The sequence below is a fragment of the Carcharodon carcharias genome, chromosome 8 (assembly GCF_017639515.1).
Source record: "Carcharodon carcharias isolate sCarCar2 chromosome 8, sCarCar2.pri, whole genome shotgun sequence".
NCBI lineage: Eukaryota > Metazoa > Chordata > Chondrichthyes > Lamniformes > Lamnidae > Carcharodon > Carcharodon carcharias.
This window is the reverse complement of record NC_054474.1, coordinates 83,955,318-83,972,961: the sequence shown is the minus strand read 5'-3', so window position 1 is coordinate 83,972,961 and position 17,644 is coordinate 83,955,318. Positions and strand designations below refer to the sequence as shown.

General features: G+C 41.9%; 1 protein-coding gene across 3 annotated transcripts in view; it reads left to right on the top strand.

Annotated features, from left to right (window-relative positions):
• Positions 1–17,644, top strand: part of LOC121280708 (M-phase inducer phosphatase 1-B-like) — a 37,921-nt gene that overhangs the window by 11,552 nt on the left and 8,725 nt on the right. For all 3 annotated transcript variants that reach the window (XM_041192823.1, XM_041192824.1, XM_041192821.1), the window contains 8 exons: positions 763–811; positions 3,091–3,124; positions 4,218–4,319; positions 5,791–5,886; positions 8,578–8,661; positions 12,585–12,773; positions 14,345–14,431; positions 16,616–16,678. In XM_041192823.1, coding sequence (XP_041048757.1) covers positions 763–811; positions 3,091–3,124; positions 4,218–4,319; positions 5,791–5,886; positions 8,578–8,661; positions 12,585–12,773; positions 14,345–14,431; positions 16,616–16,678 — 704 coding nt within the window. The remainder of the gene's footprint in view (positions 1–762; positions 812–3,090; positions 3,125–4,217; positions 4,320–5,790; positions 5,887–8,577; positions 8,662–12,584; positions 12,774–14,344; positions 14,432–16,615; positions 16,679–17,644) is intronic.

The following is a 17,644-nucleotide window of genomic DNA, read 5'->3' as shown; positions in this document are numbered from 1 at the left end:
CCATGATCTTATTGAATAGCAGAAAGTCTTATGGGGCTGAATGGCTTGCTCCTATTTCTCATGTTCTTATGAAGGTCCACCAGTTTTGTATTTACAATAGTGCTCCCTTCGCACAAAGATATATCACATTCCTGTAGAAACGCAAACCATTCTCAAAATGCTGGGTGTCTTCCAGCCTCTGGCCTGAAAAAGGCCAGTGTATGCTAATGTGCAAAGTCCCCTGACCATGCAACTAACCTGTGATTGATCTGAGCTTTCATTGGCTTCACAACAATTAAGACTTTTTGTCCACTGTATGTCTTTATTTTGCTTCTGAACTGGTGTTTATCCAGCAGTGTAATTGTTTGAATCACTGATGCTATCATCTGTCAAGTTGTCCTGTACATTGTGCTCATTAAGATGGAGATTTAATTGAGGGGATGAACTGATGATTCTATAGGTCAGAGCTGTGTACTGAGTTGGAACTAATGTTCACCTCTGACCTATTGTCATTAATATGAATGCTTTAGTTTTGTCTTTTGCTGGCCCTCACCTTCTCCAATGCTGGTCCTGTAGTGGTTCTCAATGTGATTAGAAGAGCAGGAGATGTAGGAGAATCTGATTCTGACCAGCTCAGTCTAGCAGAATTGCAACTGCTGACAGACAACGGAGGAAAGCTGCAACTGTTTAAATGGGGAATGGGGGGTGTGGTTGGGGAAACAGGCAGAAATAAAATGGCAAAGAGGGAATAAATATATGTAAGGTACTATTTCTTTGTTTCAGGTTTATGCCTTGACTCGCCTGGTCTAACAGATGTGCAGTCCAGTGAATTGTAAGTAATGTTCAAAAGCATTGCAGCTGACTGGATGAGGCCTTGAACAGAATACACTATAGAAATCCGCATCGATTGGATAATAAGATCCACACAAATGATCACGGATGTAGCAGCATTTTGGCTGGAGAGCTGTCCAAATTAAACACTCCCTTTTTCAAAAGAAAATTGAAGTTTGTTTTTCACTTTATAACAAAACAAAAAGCTAAAGATGGGGGAAAAGTGATTAAGACCATCCAAATTTGCCACTTGCTTACAAAGCCTTGAATTTGTTTCAAGACACACACCTGCATGCAATCCAAACTCTTATCCCTCTGTTCCCTTGAGTCAGGAATTTGTTCATACTGTTTCTGAACGATTGAACCAAATCCACATGTTGGGAAAGCTGATGTGGGTGCTTTGCGATTGCTGTCTTTTTATATATTCTTTCTCCAATCACATCCATTTCCAGAGTGATGCACCATTAGAATCCCATCAATGGTTACATGGGATGTAAAATGTTACACTCTCGCTCGCTTTAATACCTCTTGCTGACAACTGCATTGCTCAGATAACGACCCCTCCAAGAAATGAAATGCTATAATTGAAATAAAAATTCTGGAATTACTCAGCGGGTCAGGCTGCATCTGTGGAGAGAGAGAGAAAGGGTGTTTACAATATCAGAACTGGGGAAAGTTAGAAATGTAATGGATTTTAAGCTAGTGAAAGGTGGAAAAACCAAAGGGAAGGTCTGATGGGGTGGAAGACGAGAGATTAAACGACAAAAGGGTTCATGGTGCAAGGCCAATGGGAGTGGTAATGGGACAAGTAAAGAAATGAAGGGTGTGTCTGGAGGAGGTGTGAATGACAGAATGATGGACAGCTTCCATCTGAACGCAAGAACAGGAGAAAAGCAAGGTTAAGACCAAAACATGCAAAGAAAAGGAAACAAAATGGGGGTAGAGATTATAAACTGAAATTGTTGAACTCAATGTTGAGTCTTGAAGACTGTAAAATGTCTAATCAAAAGATGAGGTGCTGTTCCTTGAGCTTGGGTTGAGCTTCACTGGAGCATTGCAGTAGGCAGAGGACATAGATCTCCGCATGAGGGATCGTTCTTGCGGACTGAATGGACGTGTCCTGCAAAGCGATCACCCTGTGTGTGTTGGTCTCCACAGTGTAGAGCATTGTGAGCAGTGAATACAGTATACTACTTTGAAACTACATGAAAATCATTGCTTCACCTGGAGGGAGTACTGGAGGCCTTGGACGTTGAGGAGAGAGGTTGTAAAAGGACAACTCTGTCATTGATGCCATTTGTGTTAAGATTAACCATTGCTTAATTTTTTTAATGTCTGGAATAAATTATCCTCTTTCTTTCCACCTGCCTGCATCTCTCCACCTGCCTGCTTCACTCGCCAAAATGTGATAAAGACAATGGAAAAAGGAGTGAAAGATCCTACCTCTTAGGACAGTTCTTCCCAAAACATGTCCCTCTTTCTAAACAGCTGAATTATGTGTACAATTGGTGAACTTCGGGATACCATTAACCTTCTGCTCTGTTGTAGCTGTTAAATGGAGCGTTTTTTAAAATTCTGGAATATTGCTCTATTGCTGGATAAGCATTAACCATTAACACTGCCCTTGCATGTATGTCTATTTTGAATGTTGCTATGTAATTCTGATTCAGGCAGAAGACTGTGCCTGTTTTGAAGAACATGAAAATACACGAGTGATGTGCTATTTTAAATTAACTGCACTGGATCCTAATAGGTGGGGATCCCCAAAAGCAGGCTAAAAATCATGTCAGGCTTGCTATCTGTACCGCTTTGGACATCCCTATTGTGGTCGAGTATTGTTCATAATTAACTTTGAGAATGTTCGCCCCTGTTTCCCTTTCCTCCTCCCCTTCATTGGCTGAGGCAATCTGATTTCTCTCATGCCAGTCAAGAAACATTGAAGAGAGGTCAGCACATCTGTATAGTAAGTGGAAAAGAACTTGCGTCAGAAGTCAGAAGCTTGTAAGTTCAAGTCCAACGCCAGACATGAGCATATATTCTTGGCTGACATATTGGTGCAGTACTGAGGGATCAGGTTGGAGCACGTAAAAAAAACCCAGCTGCAATTACCACAGTCTCTCTAGACTGTTGAGCGACAAAACAGAACGTTATTTGATCATAGTTGCTCTTGAACTGTGTGTGGAACGATTCTACAATCTTGCCCTACCGCTGGCTGTTGCTGTCTCTGATGTAAAGTGTAACTGTATCTCCTCTGATGTTTGTTTGCTTTTTTTTTTGCAGCAAGCAGCCCGTAGGAAGAACACAAGCACTTCTGGTAAGAACTTGTATTGCCGGTGAGAGATAACCCTTCAGAGCATGCAGTGTGAGGAAGGGCAAGGAGTAGAGTTGCTTATTCCTAATGTTTCCCCTTGTAAAAGCAAATGGCACAAGAACTGTCTAATTTGGCAAACGCACTGTTTTGGGAGATGGGCATTGGCTCTTGGGAGCTGTGCTTGGTTGTGGTGATGCCGTTGTGGCATCTGGATAAGAGATGGGTGAGATGGGAAGAGGTTATTAAACTTAATTTCTACCTTTGTATTTAAATTTTACCCCTTTTCTTGGTTTTTTGAATTGAAAAGAATTTCCCAAAAAGCAAATACTTTTTCCTGGAATTTGGATTGTAGGGTTGGTTGAAATAAACCAGTGGTTTCAAATTTCCAGAGGAAACCTGTATAGTAAAGGAACACACAGAAGATGGGGCTGCATTTATGGCCTTGTCCTAGTCATTCCTTCCAAACAATGAAATAGAAGCCCTGGTAATCTCTGCGTGGCCCCGTGATTAAAATGACTTTTGCTTTTAAGGGGAGGAGGAAAGAAACTGAAACAGATTATGTTTTTAAAAATGTGCCCTCTAAACAATTGCTCTGTGCTTGATCCCTGCTCTGGGACCTGGCTCCTTACCCTACCTGTGGTGGAGATCGTGAAACTGTGGGTCAGACCTGCCTTTGACCAGAGAACCCAAGAAGAAGAAGAGACAATTGCTGTAGTATTGCGCAAGCATTGGAATTGGTCAATACTATGACGCAAACCTGTCTGGGAATTAATACAGTAGCATGGTGGCTGTGGTCCAGAGGTTGAGAGTTCAAACCCCACCCTGAGAAGTTGAGAAACTCAATTCAATAAATCTGGTCATTTTGGGCTGGTACCAGAAATATAACCCCAAAAGCAGCCTGACTGTCATTTTTATAAACTTAGTGGTCTTGCTAATGTCCTTTGTGCGACACTGACTTCCACAGTATATTCCATGCACAGATCCCGCAACACACAAAGTAAAAGGTTAACTCTGGGGAAAATAATCATAAAAACACATTTAATTCAATTTACACTTTGTTTTAAAAAAATACATATACAATATATTTGCCTTGCAGCCGAAGGTTCTCTGCAGCAGTCCTATGTTCGGAGTGTATGGCTCTCGGAACCTAGTCCAGGACCGCAAGGATTTTGGAAGTCTGGGACCCAACAAGGAAAATGTAAGTAATATTTTTTTTTAAGATTCTAAATTAATTTTGTTGGAAATGTTTTAGTTCAGCCTATGATTCATCAAGCTGTGTGTGTATATATACTAATTTTCTTTTTAGAATATTGCTGCAGTTAGACTGTGTCAAGGTGAAGATCACTTAGACCAGTTACAGTCAAATGTTCCAAGGGAATAAAAGCAAAATACTGCAGGTGTTGGGACCTGAGATAAAAACAAAGTGCTGAAAATACTCAGCAGGTCTGGCAGCATCCGCGGAGAGAGAAACAGAGTTAATGTTTCGAGCCCAATGTGACTCCTTTTGGCCAGTATAAGTGACATGTGCTTGCAGGATAAATGTCTGTTTGCATTTTACTTCCAGGCCATAGAGACACTGAATTTTACAGAACAAAAGGATATTCAGCCCTCTATCCCTGTGCTGACATTTTTGAAAGAGGCACCTATTGAGCTCTAGATACAGCGCACAAATGATGGTGACAAAGTTGGCAATGGTGGCAGGGTAAAATTGAGCTAAATTAACACGCACAATTAATGCTGAAGCAATGATAGACAGTCTTGTATTAATTCGTACCTCTGTCTCATTGAATGAATTACAGTGTGGAAATGGGCAGTTCTGCCCAATTATCCATGTTGGTGATTATTTTCCAACTGAGCAGTGGTGTTAAATCTAAGTGCCTGCATTTTCCATGTCCTTTATTTCCCTTTCCTTTAACCACCTAACTGATCTACCCTTAAATATTGACATGGTCTCTGTTGCAATCACTAACTCTGAAAATGTAGCTCATAGTACCCCCATCCCAACTTTTTTAAGTGGAAGTTTCTCCTTTCTGTTTTGCATCTTCTTGCATCTAATCCTGTATTGCTGTCGCTGGCTCTAGACCCCTCAATCACTGGAATCAGCCTGTTCTTTATAATTGTAAATGCCACTAACAAATCACTCTGTTCGGTAGTTGTGCCTGTACTAAAGAAACTGGACCTAAATTTTCAAATCTGCCTTATCTTTTGTTTCCTTGTATTGGGCAGTAACATAATGAATCAACAATGTACCCTTTCAGTCGGATCAAAAACAGTCCTAGAGTATGGATTCCAGAGCCCCTCACAGTCCTCCCAAATGTACACTTGCTAAGATTAATTACCATTATGCCTTGATTTTTATTTTCCATATCTCTCACCGTAAAATAAATCTAACTGGTTACCTTCCCCCTTATTCCTTTATTATCCCTAATTTTCATTGCTAATCTACTTTGTTGGCTTTGAGAAGTCAATCAAGTAATTGAAATTGTGCACAGCCAGTTTAAAAAAAAACACATTAACCAAAGTTCAGTTTGAGGAATTCTAAGGTGATTGGGAATGTGTGTACTGTTAGAATCAGTATGCTGAGGTAGCATACCAGCTTTGCAGTTGGCAGTGATGCACAGTGCTCACCACAAATGCCTAATAGAATTCTTGTAATCCTTTACTCCTAGGAAAGTGACTGGTCTAGGAGGCCCCTTTCCTCAGCTCCCAGGACAACATCACAAGATCCAGAAGTCTGTGGCACAACATCTTCCACATCCTTTCTGGTGAGTCCCAACTTAAACAGGTTTGTGTAAAGGAAATTGAGTAGTTTGTTTTCATCTCTTTTGCTTTTCCACTTTGATGTTTGTCTTCCTTGTCTCCCGCCACCTGAGGACAATGAGTGTCACTGAGTCCCATGGCTGTTGTTAAATTTGCATTTTTTCTTCCCTTGAGGCCTGAGGACACTGAGGCCATTTGGAGCTGCTCCACTGAGATGCATTAATTTAGCTCATATCAAGGATGGAACCTTCCTAGTCCCGATGGGTCACTGGTAGCCAGAACCTCCCTTGGCAGTGAATATTAGCTGCTCCTTACAGCCTGTTTAATCACTGAACTATTGGGGCAGACTTTAAACCTGGTTGCAATTTGTATTTTTTTTTAAATCAATTTTCAGTCCATCCCTGGTTGTTTTTGGGTAGGTTTGAGCCACATTCTTGAATCACTGCACTGTGTGGTGAAGGAACAACTGCACTGCTGTTAGGAAAGGCTTTTCAAGGTTTTAAGCCAATGACGATGAGGAATGGTCGTATATGTTACAGCCGAGAAAGTGTGTGATTTGAAGGGAAACTTGGAGGTGATGGTGTTCCTATCTACAAGTTGCCCTTGTCCTTCAAGGTGCTGGAGGTCATGCCATTTAGGTGATGCAGTCACAGAAGGCTTGGCAAATTACTGCAGTGCATCCTAAAGATAGTATACACTGTGGTGTGCTGGAGGTGGAGGGAGTGAATTTTTAAGATGGTGGATGGGTGGCCAAGCAAGTGGCTCCTTTTTCTTGGATAGCATCGAGCTTTTTGAGCGTTGTTGCAGCTGCACCCATCCAGAAAAGTGGGGGGGTATTCCATCACACTTCTGACTTCTTCCTTGTAGATGGAGGAGAGGTTTGTGGAACCAGGTGGTGACTTCACCCACTGCAAAATACCTATTCTAGTAGCCAGGGCATTTATGTAGTTGGTCCAGTTGAGCTCCTGGTCAATGGTGACCCCCCAGAATGTGGGGTATTCAATGATATTAATACCATTGATTGTCAAGGAGAAGTGCTTAAGAGATTGCTTTTTGGAGATGGTCATTGCCTGGCATGGATGTTACTTGCCACTTATCAGCCCAAGCCTGAATGTTGCCCTGGTGTTGCTGCATAAGGGCATGGCTTCAGAATGGTAATTGTGAAGGAAACTGAACACTGAGATCATCAGGGAGCAGCCCTGTTTCTGACCTTGTGATTGGAGGGAAGCTCATTGAGGAAGCAGCTGAAAATACTCTGATCTAGGAAACTGCCCTGAGGATTTCCTCCAGCATTGTCCTGGGTTGAGATAGTTTGACTCCAACAGCCAGACCTATATTTTGTGTTGAGTATGACCCCAGCCAGAGTGATATTGGGGCTCCTTGATGCCACATTCTGTCAAATGTTGCCTTGATTCCAAGGGCACTCGCTCTCCTCAGCTGAGACTCATGAGGTCTGGAGTCGAGTGGTCCTGACAGAAACCAAACTGAGCAGCAGTGAGCAGGTTATTGGTGAGTACATGCTACTTGATAACACAGATGATGATTCCATCCATCACATTGTTGTCTGTCTGTCAGCTTGAAGGTTTGATTTTAAAAATGAGAATTTTTACTGAACTGCAGGTTTAAGGTGACTGATCAATCTTGCTGCAGACTGAGTCAGGTACTATTAATGTTTAATCTTGCATTATTCCTGTGGATTTCTCCACATGGAGGGAGACCAATGTTCAGTTCAGTTATTTTTGTAATTTTTAATTTTAGTATGACTTAGAGATGGAAGGAGTCAATAGCCATATGTCAACAGAATCTCCCTGTCTGGATGATTCCATGAACGCCAATATTTTTTCAGAGCTGGTGCAGAATGATACAGAGGTAATGAAGTCGCTATTCCCCATGGAAGACCTTCATCTTTACTCTTTTTCCATTTTAGTTGTTAACTATCTCCTGACCAGGACATGTGCTGTTTGTGCTGTTCAATAAAAAAGCAGACTTGTTACAGTTGACCGTATTATTTCAAGTGAATGTTGGGAATAAAAAGTGTGTGTCAGGTGTGATCCCTGCCAGCGGAGGTAGCCAATCTCAGTTGGGAGGGTAGTGGGGTTGGTACAATTAGGCTCCTGGCGAGGGGAAAGTACAGTGGATGCTGTGGGGAATTGTGAATGTGGGATGTAGAGTGAGAACAGAATAGCACTCAGCTGGGATGTCCTCACAGTTAATACCTTACTGACTGTCTCTGCCTGGGTTCACAAATGAAGAATGGACTGTGACACCACAGGACTGCAGTCAACTGCGGAACTGGAACTCTCGTACAGTCAGTGATGCCTTGATCGGAGAGGTGAAATATTAAGTCCCCATTTTTCTTCAATTGATTTCTACCATTTAAATGACTTTTAAATGTAAATAATTTGATCCCAGATTTGTGATCACTGCAATTGAAACCATCATTTCTGTACAAACTTCAACTACAGTTGCAAGCAAATGACTGAAATGACGTTGAAGATATTCCATTACAATTCAAGCTAAGATGTTTCACTAATTTCTCATGCTATGAACTTCTGCTTCATGCTGCAAGGTTGTTCTCTTTTTGATCTTGATTTGCTGTCATTTGAGCTGGAGGACCCCAGCTGTGTAATGTTATAAATGCACTGTGTTGATAAATGAGCAATGACAATATATCAGTTTTGATATTTATCCCACAGGGAAATAAGAACATGACTATGTCCACCAGCATGGCGGCTCTTCTTACCAGCAATCTCATGAACCAGGGAATGGACTTAAGCACGGTAAGAATTTAGTGCTGAGGAAACTCTATGTGGACAGGTGGGTAAAGATTCTCTCATCTTTCCTGCTTGCTGAAGTCTTTAAGTCTTTTGTTTGGGCTGTGTGATTGGCATATAGGGTTTGATAGTGGATTGATCTTCCCCGATAACAATCCTAACGCTACCAGCAGCTCACCCATAAACTCACCTCATGACTTTGCTCTGCTATTCCAAGTTCCTCTGAGGCTCAGTGATCTCTCAACAGTGCCAAAGGTTAAAGCACGAGGCAGTCTTGCTCCTAATTGTTAATTTTTATTTGTTCTTGGAATATGGATGTTTTAAGGTTGTATTTATTGTCCATTCCTTGTTACCCTGAAAGAGCAAATATAACATCCTTCATGTTCTTGATGCGCTAAACTACGCAATCAATTAATTACTTTCAAGTGTTCAAAATAAACCTTGTTCAAAAAAGGTGTAAGGATAAACCTGACAACTACAAGCCAGACAGTTTAACTTCAGTGGTGGGAAAACTTTTAGAGATGATGATCCAGGGCAAAACTAATGGTCACTCGGGCAAATGCAGATTCATGAGGGAAAGTAACTGTTAAAGGCAAATCATGTTTAGCTCACTTGTTTGGTAGTACAGATCTTGAGTATTGCTGAAAAAAGAGACATGTTAAAGCTTTTTGTCTTGCACTCATCAGGACACATCACAAGAATACTAATGTGAGGGGAAAATAAGTTGTACTGTATGTGAAGACGGTGCTGATTGGTTGGCAAGTGGACTCTGGTCGAGGCATTGCCATGGAGAATGCACCAGTGATGGTGACTGACAGTTAACTGCCAAGCATTGTTTGAAATTTAAACCAGGCAGCTTGACCCTGATTGGTCAAGGCATTGCTTTGAGGAATGAGACAGCGAATGGCTGTCACTTACTTTGTTTAGCTGAAACTGGCGCAATGCGTGTACATTATTTTTCTGCCTGCAAAGAACAGGACCCTGTGTATTAATGTAGCTTCCAGTACACACACACGTGCCACACTGCCAGCCCGGCTGACTATCTTAAATTGTTTGTCAGCGTAATAGCAAACTGAGTATTATTTAGCAAATGTTGTCCAATCAAGTTTTGCAAGTATGGGCTGGTTGGGTACAGTCTGTACCTTGCAATGGGCAAATGTCCATCTTTTGGTGTGATTACGCGATTGGACAACATTTGCTAAATAATCCTCAGTGTACTAAGAATTACGCTGACAATCAATTTAAGATCGTCAGTCGGGCTTGCAGTGTGGCTCATTTGCATGTACTAGAAGCTACATATATTAATACACAGGGCTCTGTTCATTGCAGACAGGAAGAACGTGTACACACTGCCTGGGTTAAATTTCAACAATACTTGGCAGATAACTATCAGTCACCATCACTGGTGTATTCCCCATGGCAATGTTTCTACCAATCAGAGTCTGTTTGCCAACCAATCAGCACCCTCTTCACATGCAGTATAAATTGTTGTTTTCCCCTTATATTGGTAATCTTGCAGTGTGTCATGATGAGTGCAAAACGGAAAGCTTTGACTTGCCTCTTTTTTCAGCAATACTTAGCTAACTTAATTGAGTGTTTTGATGAGCTAACAGAGGGTTGATGTGGTGGATATGGATTTCCAAAAGGTGTTTGATAAATGGACTTGCCAGCAAATTTGAAACTCGTGGAATAAAAGAAACAGGGCAGCATGGATATACAGTTGGCTGAGTGATGGGAAATGAGAAGTAAAGGTGACAGTTGTTTTTGGACTTGAATAAAGTTCTCCAGCAGTCAATACAAGGACCACTGCTTTTAAAAAAAAATCTATATTTGTGACCTAGACTTGGGTGCACAGGTCACAATTTCAAAATTTGCAGGATGTCACAAAGCTTGGAAGTATTGAGAACTGTGAGGAAGACAGTGAAAGACTTCAAGACATAGACAGGCTGATGGATTGGGCAGACACGTAGCAGATGTAATTTAATGCAGCAAAGCATGAAGTGATGCTTTTTGTAGGAAAATGAAGAGAGACGATGCAAAATAAGGGGCACATTTCTAAAGGGGACACAGGAGTAGAGGGTATACATGCACAAATAGTTGAAGGTGAAAGTGGTTAATAAGGCATACATGATCCTGGGCTTTATAAATTGAGGCACAGAGTACAAAATCAAGGAAGGTATGATGAACTTTTACAAAATGCTAGTTAGGCCTCAAATGGAATATTGTGTTCATTTCTGGGCATTGCACATTAGGAAGGATATAAAGGCATCAGAAAGGGTTCAGAGAAGATTAACAAGAGTGGTTCCAGGGATGACAAACTTCAGTTATGTGACTAGATTAGAAAAGCTGCAGTTGCTTTCATTAGTGTGGAGGGGATTTGTTGGTGTTCAAAATCATTAGGGGCCTGGACAGAGTAGATAGATAAACTATTCCCAATGGCGGCAGGGTCGAGAACCAGAGGAAACTGATTTAAGGTGATTGGCAGAAGAACCAAAAGTGTTATGAGGAAAATCTTTTTAGACTGAGTGATTAGGATCTGGAATGCATTACCTGAGAGTGCAGGGGAGGTAGATACAATCAGGGTTTCAAGAGGAAATTGGATAAGCACCCGAAGAGAGAGAGTTTACAGGGCTATGGGTAAAGGGTGAGAGACTGTGGGAGCAGTTGAGCTGATCTTGCAGGGAGCCTCATGGAAAGAATGGGCCATAAGTCTTCTCCTGTATTAGAATCATAAAATGGTTACATGATGTGCACTCACTGTTATGGAGGCAAATGTGGCAGTACATGTAGATATGTTGATTGAGGAATAAATATTGGCCAGGGTACTTTTAGAAACCCCTGTTCTCCTTCACAGTGGTGTTGGATCTTTTATGCCATCTAAAAGAGATGAAGCCTCTTTAACATCTGAGCCAAAAGAAAGCACCTGTGATAGTGCAGCAGCTGCTCTCAGTACCTCCCTGAAGATTGTGCTCAAGTCCCTGGAGAGGCACATCAATTCACGACTTTCTGACTTGCATGCAAGAGTGTTAACCTTTGAACAAAGGCTTGCACCTACGCTGAGGTTATTAAAAGTTACTCAAGTTGCATGAGACTGATTGACCAGGTAAGCCAGACCCGGTAGAAGTGGCAGATCCCCTCTTTGAAAGACATTATTGAGCCAGTTGGGCTTTTATGACAATCCTACAACTTTCATATTCATTTTATCTTGTGCCAGCCCACAAATTCAGATCTATTAAGTTGAATTTCACAGCTAGCACATTGGTGGGATTTGAACTTTTGACTTTTGGTTGCTAGCCCAATAACGTAATCAACAGAGACTTAATATGTTTTACTAAAATACAAAGGGAGTCCTTATCAAGCTGGGGATGAGGGAAGAGAGAAGTGGCCTTACTTTTGGACACATGCCACAAGTATTGTATGAGACCTTAAGCACTGTAGTTACCTTTCTCTCCTGTTGATATCATGCCCAGGAACATTCCCTGTTGGTTGGCTATTTGTTATAGTAAATGTTCTTCATCTTGATATTGTTCTGCATTTTGTAGCAGCAACAGCTGTTTATACAGATGACGACTGTGCTCTCCCTCTGGGGTGTGATGACAGTCATGTACTAATTAAAAATTATTCCTTGATGACTCTCCAGTAGTTCCGCCAAAGTGTATGAGTAATCATTGGAAAGTCTTGTTCCTGCGTATATAACTGTATTAACCTCTAATTAAAAGGAGTTTAACTCAACAGTTCTGAGTTGAAAGATCCACCTCATAATTCAGAAAACTCTGAAGCTATGAGCTCCATAGATAGTTGCATGAAGGTGACACCTGGGCTGAATGATCGAGATCTTCCTTGTGGGGAAGACTCTGCAGAAGATGTGACTATGTAGGCATAAAATCATTTCTATATTTTAATCATTGTTTGCTTTGCTTCTTTACAAGGTGCCAGTCCGCAAGAGTAGGCCAGGCTTGTTTCGGTCACCCTCTATGCCAGAGAAGTTGCACAGACCTTTCCTGAAAAGATTGGAGCGATCTCCTGAAGTAGACACTCCAGTGAAGACTAAGCGGCAGAAGAGTTTTGGAGGCTCCTCGAAGGATGAAGATCAGGAGAAGCAGGAAAACCAATTCATAGTAATGAACCCTTTTGATTGCTTGCTCAGTTAGAACCAAGATGTCCACCGCACGATGGGAAACAATTCGGCCTGTCACCTGCATCTTTGCTTGAGCAAGCCAAAACTGTTCCCACTGCCCTGGTCACTCTCCACAGCACTGCCCCTTCCTCAGCTTCAAATATTTATCGAATTTTCATTTAGGTGTAATGCCTTTCTTCTCAACTGCAAAGAATTCCATGCTCTAGCGACATTGTCTAAAGAAATTGATCCTGAATCCTTTTCCTCACCCTCTTACAGCATCACATTCAATTAGTGCGCTCTTACCATTGTATTCCGAAGTAGAGGAAGCAGTCGTTTAGTTAATATGCTGTACTCTCCATGATTTCCCCCTATGCTAAGCTATAAATTTCCCCCATGCTGCCTGAAGTGTGTTGGTGAGAGGGTCATACAAAGCAAACCAAGGAAAATCAGATGTTCTAATTTTTCTCCCCTTCTGTGTCTTTACAAAATAAGCCGTTCTCAGTATTGTATATCGCTATCCGATTATAGGAGCCTGGAGCAATTCCTCCACGTCCCCTCTTGTGTGGGAAAGGAGAGGATTATTTTTTTATTAACGAGGAGAGGTGGGGGATGAAGAGTTGGAGATTCAGGAAATATTTGAAGTGTGGACTGTGTTTCAACTGTCACAGGAGGTCTCATTTGTTCCTGATCTGGATTAGATTGGGCACCATCGTGAAAATAATGGGACTTGTATATCGGACTGTTAGTCTGGTCCAAATAGAAAAAAGTTAAATGATGGGAATTCCCTGCAGGCTATTTGGGGAAAAAAGCATCAACTTCTTCATCCTTACAGCAGCCCTGAATGTTGCCATTTGCTGCCTGCTATATGTAATTGAAATAGCTGGTGCTGTTTTATTTCTCTTCAGTATTTGGCGATTCTTTTTAGTTTTATGTTGTTGAGGTATTTAGTCTGGGCTGCTGAGTGGCCTTGTTTATCATACATTGATTCTGGGGAATGCGAAGAAGGGCAGAGATACTGGAATTATGACTGTCACTGGATCTTCAGCCCTTTCATAAGGACTCTAAGATGCAGAATTAGTAGCAGTATATCTTGCTGTTTAGGAGGTGATTACTTCAGCCTTTATTGCAATTATCCTCTTTGCAGGGTAGGTTATTGTTGTGGTGGGTGGTGGGGAGGGTGCCACTACAGGGGCTTTGGACATTCTGTGCATCTCTTGGTAAATTGCTTTTGATCTTCAAGAGGGACTTCAGAATTCGTTTATACAGAAGACGACTATGCTCTCCCCCTGGGGTGTGATAGCAGTCATGCACTAATTAACAGTTATTCCTTGATGACTCTGCAGTAGCTCTGGCAAAGTGCATGGATAATCATTGGGAAGTCTTATTCCTATGTGTATTACTGTATTAATCTCTAATTAAAAGCAATTTAACTCAACAGTTCTGAGATTTGAAAGATCCACCTCATAATTCAGAAGAACTGAAGCTATGAGCTCCATAGATTTTACGTGATTGAAATGTATCCATGAAAACTCTCAAACAACTGTTAAGTATTTTTTCCTTCCTTTGCAGAGACATGCCATGACCGGCAATATTGACAAGGCAAACGTTTTGGATGAGGAGAGGAATGCCATGGAGCTGATAGGGAACTTTTCCAAAGTGAGATTTTAAACATTTTTTGAAATTTGTCTCTTACATTCTGTTTCCCCTACCCTGCTACCCTCACCCATCCGCCCTACCCTTGTCCGGTGGCTTTTGCTGGATTTGGTTTGTTTGCCAGAAGGCCCTCCGCACCGCTGTCTGATAGATACTCATCACGTAGAAGCTGAGATGATGAGTGTTGTTAGGCTACTGAAATTTTGTGGTTCTGTATACACATGCATCCCTTTTTAGCTGGGCACATAGGAATAGGAGCAGCATGTTTCTCAAATCAATTTGATCATGGTTAAACTGTATTGCAGCTCCATTTACCCACTTTAATCCCTATCCATTATATTCTACCTAAAAATAATCTGCCAATCTCAGTCTTGGAAATTTCAATTGAACTAGGATATCTCAGTCCAGAGAGAGACTTCTTGATGTCACTCTTAATTTTAGGATCATGCTTCCTTGTTCTGGTTCTCTGACCAGGGAAAATAGCTTCTCTTTCTCTCAACTCTATTGAATCTTCACAACCCTGTAAACTCAAGGAAATATGACTCAAGTTGAAGCAGCCTGTCCTCCTAAATTAATAGGAAAGAGCACTCTAACTGATTCTCCCTTCCATCCCTGTAACCCACAAGCACTATAGGCATTTAATGTTGGTGCTCTGACAGCTGACTCGATGCATTCCAAGAAATGATCCTGGAACGCTTTGCTCTGTATGGTTTAGTGCTATTCTATGCACTGCCTTTACTCACTAGGCTGGAGATGTCTCACCTTTATGTGTGCTACATTTAGTGAGTAGGCTGTTTCTGGCTTAAATCATTTTTGGGTAAGGCAGAATAGTCAGTAAACACCTAAATCCAACATGACCATTTTCTTTCATACTGAACATTTCGCATTTATTGGGAAGTAATTCTAAACCATTCCAAATACCAGATTATAGGTACACTTCACCTATCTCTAATGTTGTCCTCTTTGGCTATTGCGGACCAGTGGTGTGAAAGTCTCCCTAAACTCCATCTCATCCTTGAAAGCTACTTCAAAGCCTGTCCCTTTTGACCACTCACAGATGGTGATTCCTTACTCTCTCTTGTGCAAATAGATGTTAAGGATTTCCATTACCGCTTGGGGATAAAGAAAGGAAAAGAGCAAGCCTGTCGATTCCTCAGTTTTCCCCCACCCACTCACCCAACTTTCTCAGATACTGAAGCAGTCTGTGTCCATGTATGCCACACAAGTGCCAGGAAATGACTATCTCCAACCAGAAAGAATCTAACCATCTTCCCTTAACGTTCCATGGCATTACCATCGCTGAATCCCGCACTATCAATATCCTGGGGGTTACCATTGACCATAAACTGGATTGGACCAGCTATATAAGTATTGTGGCTATAGGAGCAGGTCAGAGGCTGAGTATTCTTAAGAGAGTAACTCACTTCATGACTCCCCAAAGTCCACCATCTACAAGGCGTAAGTCCTGAGTGTGTTGGAATACACTCACCTTGCCTGGATGAGTGTGGCTCCAAGAAGCTCGACACCATCCAGGACAAATCAGCCTACTTGATTGCCATCCAATTCACTACCTTAAACATTCAGTCCCTCCACCACCAACATACAGTGGCAGCAGTGTGTACCATCTACAAGATACACTGCAGTAACTCGCCAATCCTCCTTCAACAGCACCTTCCAAACCCATGACTGCTACTGCCTAGGAGGACAAGGACAGCAGATTCATGGAAACACCACCTGGAAGTTCCTCCAAGCCACACACCATCCTGGAACCATATTGCCGTCTCTTCACTGTAGCTGGATCAAAATCCAGGAACTCTGTCCCTAACAGTAATGTAGGTGTACCTACACCACATGGACTGCAGCGTTCAACAAGGCAGCTCACCACCAACTTCTCAAGGACAATTAGGGATGGGTAACAACCTAGCCAGCGATGCCCACATACCATGAAGAAAAAAAGTTCTGATCAGTGTCTGTTGCCAAACCTTGAAGACTTCGGGACATTTTATTGTGTTAAAACATCGAATGAGCGTTGTTGCTGCTCTTGTACTACTGGAGGGGAAGTATTTGTGATGAGACCTTCCCCTATGTAGACTGAGTAAGACCAGGATTCTGGCTGATGTGACATTGAAAGCCTGACCTGTCCTTAAGGTGCTTACACTGTGGTGCTAATGATTTATTTTTTTGCAGGTGTATGCATTGCCCACAGTAATGGGTAAGCACGAGGATCTGAAGTACATCAGCTCAGAAACGGTGAGTTCTGGTGCTGCCTGATTGTGTTTATAAAGAAAATTAGCTACTTGCAGAGCACAAAAAAAGGATATGAAGAATAGAGCCTTCCTTGTGATAGAGAATGCCGAGATGTTGAAATTGTTGTATAGATATTTCCTGCTGCCTGTGATGCTCATACTATGAGGGAAGTCACAGTAATGTGATCTCCCTAGATAGCCTGACTGATACCAGTTCTGAGTGACCTGCTATCAAACTAAGTTGGTGAAGGTCTGGGAGCAGGTCAATATACCATACCTTCTCCTCAAAGGCGTTGCCTCTGTCTGAATAATGTTGCTGAAATGCATTGGGGATGTGGATTCTTGAGGCAGATAAATGACCCTGAGTGTTGGCTGTGGAGTATTAGATCCCAGTAGGGCATGCCCGAATCCCTGCCAGATTTTCTGGCCATGTTCCATGATGTTGGTAAACCTTTGCAGTGGAATAGTGATGGCTTGATACAATACATTGGCCAAGCTCTAATCATTTGCATAAAAGCAGTCACAGTAAAAACAGCATGCTCAATCTCTTGGTCAACCCATGGCCCAGTACTGATTTTTGGAAGAACATCCTGATCCTACCATGCACACATATTCATTGGTGGTGTTGATCCCTCTTTGCTGTTTCCTTTTGTTAAGTGCCTTTGTCCAGCAGCAGTGTATTTTAGACAGTGACTCACTGGCATAGAGATCATAGAATGGTTACATCACAGGAGAAGGCCATTTGGCCTGTCCTGTCAGTGCTAGTGCTGCACAAGGGGTTGAATTGTGAACACAGTGAAACATTGCATTTTGCCACCCCACATTCACCCACCCCACATTCAAAGGTCTGGATTTGTATTTCCCGTCCTTCAGTCAATGCGAGCCTATGTTTTGTGCAAAAACGATCAATCGGGTGCAGTGTAGGCTTGGCCTTATCTTTGAATGCTACAAACTAATCCCTTGGCTATTT